General features: G+C 51.3%; 1 protein-coding gene across 2 annotated transcripts; it reads left to right on the top strand.

The window, feature by feature from the left end:
- Window positions 1-1,577: 1,577 nt before the first annotated feature.
- COX17 (cytochrome c oxidase copper chaperone COX17) lies at window positions 1,578-4,177 on the top strand. Of its 2 annotated transcripts, none has more exons than XM_075412825.1 (4): window positions 1,578-1,661; window positions 1,753-1,899; window positions 3,457-3,567; window positions 3,965-4,177. In XM_075412825.1, the coding sequence occupies exons 2-3, from the start codon at window positions 1,781-1,783 to the stop codon at window positions 3,539-3,541; spliced, it is 204 nt and encodes a 67-aa protein (XP_075268940.1). In that variant the 5' UTR covers window positions 1,578-1,661; window positions 1,753-1,780; the 3' UTR covers window positions 3,542-3,567; window positions 3,965-4,177. The 2 variants fall into 2 exon arrangements, with proteins under 2 accessions (XP_075268940.1, XP_075268949.1); XM_075412834.1 differs by having other exon boundaries at window positions 1,582-1,665.
- The last annotated feature ends 779 nt before the right edge of the window (window positions 4,178-4,956 follow it).

Here is a 4,956-nt window from a genome sequence, read left to right as displayed (position 1 = left end):
AGAGCCTCACCTACCTGTGTGATGAAAATGTGGAGCTTCGGACTTCTGGAAAACAGCTAGGTTCTACTTCTCATCTCTCTTTGTGAGAAGAAGGGGATCAAAAAAAGTACCCTCTCCTATCATTCAGGTAGCACGAGTCAGTGGTGTCGACATTCACCTTGGTCATACAGAGAAATAGAAGAGCAAAACCTCTCGACAGAGAATGATCTCACTTCTGGCCTGGCTTATCGGAAGGGTAAATACTGAAAATAATGAAATAATTCTTTCTGTCTTGCCCAGGGCTCTTGAAACAATGGGGATGCTTGATATTTCATGCCTTGTATAGGCAGGACCTTTTTCAATCTTTTACCTGACTTGAGTGTTCAGATCCCTTAGCAGATGTTTTGAGCTTCTCAGTTTTATTGAGACTGCGAGCATGTAACCTGTTTTAGTGGAGCTACTGCTATTTGCTCTTCATCACAGACCAAAATAAATACCTCTGTGATTGACAAGCATGGGATAATCTGCCCCAAGTGTAAAAAACTCATCCTAAAAGTCAGAAATTAATTAAATACCTAAAATACAGGCTTTCCGTCTCTCCAAACATTCTTGTCAGCGTTTCTACAATTTTGGATCCCCTTAGTACCTGCTGTAAGCTGCCAATTCTTCTTTGGCTCTTGCTGCACCCCACTGAAAGGCGCAGCAGCTCCACCGTAATGGGTGTATTCTTTTCCCCTTCCGAGCTCTCAGGAGTGTCACAGCTGCTGATGCGCAGCTCTTACCACGTTACCTGTGTGGGGCGTCCCTTTGCTTGCAACGTGCCTGCCTGTCTATATACGTGCAGAAACAACCTTTTCATCATCAGGGCTGGCTGCAGACACAGGTGTAGCCTTGGAGAGCTGACTGTGGCAAAACAGCCAAGTACACAGCAGACCCCTGGAAGGCACGAGTGGCTGCTGGTGCCTGGTTTGGCACAGACTACAGAGGAAAAGCATCTCTGTATCTTTTCCCTTACTGTCCATGGCAGGGAGCGGCCAGGCTGTCCCCCAGCCACGACACAGCAGCACTTCATGTTGGCTGCCATGATGGCTGTGCTCATGTGTGCGATGCCTCCATAGCCACCTCTTCTTCCCTCCCACAGATCTGCGGTTTTCTGCGCACAACTGCCATAAAGAACTGAGCCCGTTTCCCCCACTGCCTGAGTAGGAAAAAAGAGCTTTAGGCAGTTGGCTACAACTTTCTGACCGCGGAGCCTGGCTCTGGCAGAACTGAAATCCCGCCTGCCGCCGCTCTCGCCCAGGCCGCGGCGGGTGTCAGGCCCCCTCAGCCGCCGCCGCCATTTCCCACTCTCCGGCCCGCTCCTCCTTCCCCTCCTCGCTGGCTGGTGAAGCGCCGCGTGCTCCTGGAGAACGTCCCTTCCGACGCGCTGACCGAGCGCTACGGAGCGTGGACCCGTTCGCGTGATGACCGCCCACCCCGCCCGCTGAGGGACCGGGACTCCGCCGCGGGGCGGGGGGAGGCGGAAGGAGGGCCCCCGGACTACATCTCCCGGCATGCCGCGGGGCGCAGGCGCGGACGGGCCGGGTGGCGGGGAAGGTCACGCGGAAGCGAGGGAGCCCTCAAGGCCGCCAGCGCCGTGCCGGAGGAGCGCGGCGGCGTCTCTCTGCTCTCGCGCCGGGCAGGCAGGTGGCGGCGCGCGTGCCGAGGGCGGGGCAGGCTCGCGCTCGGGGGGGGTCCGGCTAACGGGCGCTCGCGCCCCGTTCTCCCCGGCAGGCCGTGGCCGCCGCGTGAGCCGCCCGCCATGTCGACGGTTGCTGCCGCCAGCTGCGACGCCAAGGGCGCGGGGGAGGCGCGGGAGGAGAAGAAGCCGCTGAAGGCCTGCTGCGCCTGCCCCGAGACCAAGAGAGCGCGGGACGCCTGGTGAGGGCCCGGGGGGGGGCGGGAGGCCGCTCCTGCGCCGCTGCCCTTCGCCGGGTCGGCCCGGCGCCGAGCTGCGGGGGCGTTCGGGCCGCGTCCCGCCCGGCCCGGCGGTTTCCCTCCCTGGGCCCTCGCCGCTGCCTGCTGGCGAGGCGCTGCCCCTGCCAGCCTGCCGGGGTGACCTCGGGAGCCCGCCCCACCCCGGGCCGGGGGTGCTGGAGCGTCCGGGGGGCGCGGGAGACGGCGGAGGGAGGGTGTGGAGGAGGAGAAGCTGTCCCAGAAGGGTAAATTAGAAGCAAAGAGATCAGTAGTTAATCGCCCTGGTTTAAAACGGGTCTCGGAGATGAGCTTTTGACGCTGCTTACAAATCCTCGCTGCTGTTGGCTGACTGAAGCAGCAAGTACCAGCAGGCAGTAACGTTTTTGTTGTTTAACTGGTTATAAACACTGTTCTCTTTTAAGTAAAACAAAATGCTTCGGTTTTTAGTCTCAGAGGATGGCGTTTCTCACAGAGGTGCAAAATTCGACAGTGATGTGTATAGCTGCGTTTGTAATTACAGGCTTAGTCACGAGCGTAGGGCTTATCAAACAGCATGAAATGCACACCCAAAATAGAGTTCTTTTGTTTATGACAGTAAATTGCTTTAGTCTGGTGACCAGACTTGACTTTTTTTTTTTTACCTGACAAGTGGTACAGATGTCATTCAGTAGGTGACACAATGCTGGACACTGTATCTTTGCCAAAGTTATGGGTGTGTGTCTGGTTACCTGGTAGAGTGAAGGTGAGTCAAGGGCCCTCTAAGAAAAGGGTGATAGGATGCAAGTCCTGGGTCAGGTGGAGTTGCCCTGCTTGGCCAGCTCACCTGCCCATACTTACTGTAATAAAAATTAAGAAAATAAAATATTTGAGTTATTCACAGTTTGGTAGTTTCTGCTTTTGGCAGGAAGAATAGCATAACGTAGCAGATGAGGGTTGATCAGCCCTGTGACCCGCGCTGTGTCGAGCAGTGGAATCCCCACCTCAGGGGACGGGAAGCCATATGTTACCATATGTGGTAAATAATTTTTTTTTCAAGAGTAGCCGGACAGGTTGTTTTTGCTTCAAGTTCCGTAAATACCAACTGAAGCTGGACTGAAACATCATTTACTGGCCAGCCTGTTCTGTATTGGGCTCTTACTAGAGAAATTTTGTTGCTTCTATACAGAGTGATGTGAAACGAGTTGCTGACAAGATCAGCATGCTCGACGAACTGATGCGATAGCTTTGTGTTGTGTAACAAATCCCTGTCCAGACTTGCCCAGAACAGACACTGGCCTGTTAATAGGAAACTGTTAATGCATCTCATCAGAGTTTTAAGTGCACCACTCCAGGCCTGGGCACCATTTTGAGATGGTAGTATAATTCCCAAAACAGTGCTACCCTGGACAGGATGGGCAAAAAGGTCTCTGGAGCCTAATAGGGACTTTTGGTTGTCCCCAACAGCTTGTCGGTTCTGTGGCTTTGACTAACAGTAAGCGAACATTTTTGTTGTTGAACCTTGGAAATCTTTTTATTTTGCAGCATCATTGAGAAGGGGGAAGAAAATTGTGGGCGCCTAATTGAAGCTCACCTGGAGTGTATGAGAGCTCTGGGCTTCAAGATATGAGTGAGATGAGCAGGACTGTGAAAGTGGTGAGTATAGCCTTCAGGACCTCTGACTCTGAAGGGCCCTGGCATCTCGGCTGGTGCCACTGGAAGGCACTGTTCATGATGCAGAGGTCTCTTCCTTATGAGGGGGAAGGCAAAGTAACCCTCACTGACGCTAGGGTAAGTACTGCTGTCCTTGTGAGCCTGGTGGAGCCCTCTGGCAGCGTGCAGCCTCTGTGAGCAGCTCTTCACCAGTGGAGTATGATTCTGCCTCTGTTGTCTTCCAGTAGATCCGAACTTCAGCTTAGATTTCTAATGGTAGGGCAGCGTGGGGGTTGGTTTTTGTGGGATGTTGCTGGGGTGTTTTTTGTTGCTTATTGAACTGTCCCTCAATATCCAGGGGAAATCCATGTTTTGTGATGCTGGCTTTCCTCTCTTCCAGATGATGTCTGTGGTGTGACTGTGTTCTAGAAAGCTACAAAATTAATTATTTCTGCAAGTTACTTCAACGAACAAATAGAAAACAAAGAATCTTATTTATGAAGAGTATCTAATATTAGACTGTGCATCACGTCTGTGGCTTTTCCACTGTTAGCTCTTGACCGCGGCTATAGAAGATATATTTTTTTTGCTCTTAATAAAAGTCTGAAAATGACCAGTGTTTCTGACTTCTGTTTCTTTTAAATAAGGAAGTGACAATGCCCTCCTCATTCAAAACACTGTGCTATAGGAATGGAGAGAATGAGGAAAGCCTGCTTACTCATTGAGATGAGAACAGCCTGGTGGTGTGGTTGAACAGATGGGCATCCGGTGGGTTTTCCCTCTGATGCAAACTGAGAAACTGTGCTAGTGACACTGCCCTGCTACTGCTTGCAGCAAAGTCATGCTGAAGCTGGTAGTGCTGTTTGTGACGGTACATGATATGATTTTTGTACAAAGATGACTACAGCCTTATGAAATGAACTTTCCTTCGAGCCAGAACTGGATTTGCTTTCCCCTATTTAGAAAAAGTGAAGAATTCTAACAGCTTTACCACAGGATTCAAACTTATTTCTTTATAATGAAGAATTAAGTACTTCCAGTATCAGACTCAAATTCTTGAGCCCGTAGTTCTTCAAGGGAATGGGAGCAGAGGGCTGAAGATGTGTGTACAGGTCACTTGCCTGAAAGAAAAGCTTTTTCCTTTTTTATGCCCAGTTTTTGTGGTGGTGGTCTTGTGCCAGGCATGCATGGGGGTTTATTTGCTGGCTTTTTCTGATCCGTGACATGACAGTGGGAAGGTGATTCCTTTGTACAATCTAGAGCAAAATAAGTGCAGTTTGTTACACATAGAGGACTCTTGGTTTCATACTGTGTCCCTGTGCAACCCTAATGTTCTTTGGTGAGCTGACTTTGCTTAAGATGGCATCACTGATTTCTGCTTCTCCTGCTGAG

The sequence above is a fragment of the Opisthocomus hoazin genome, chromosome 1 (genome assembly GCF_030867145.1).
Source record: "Opisthocomus hoazin isolate bOpiHoa1 chromosome 1, bOpiHoa1.hap1, whole genome shotgun sequence".
NCBI lineage: Eukaryota > Metazoa > Chordata > Aves > Opisthocomiformes > Opisthocomidae > Opisthocomus > Opisthocomus hoazin.
Note: the sequence above shows the minus strand (reverse complement) of the source record. Positions and strands in the feature narration are given on the sequence as shown.

Excerpts from the sequence above, each read along its gene's own strand:
- COX17 (XM_075412825.1), top strand. The coding sequence starts at position 1,781 with ATGTCGACGGTTGCTGCCGCCAGCTGCGACGCCAAGGGCGCGGGGGAG. Across the intron at positions 1,900-3,456 it reads AAGAGAGCGCGGGACGCCTG|CATCATTGAGAAGGGGGAAG; the intron begins GTGAGGGCCCGG and ends TTTATTTTGCAG.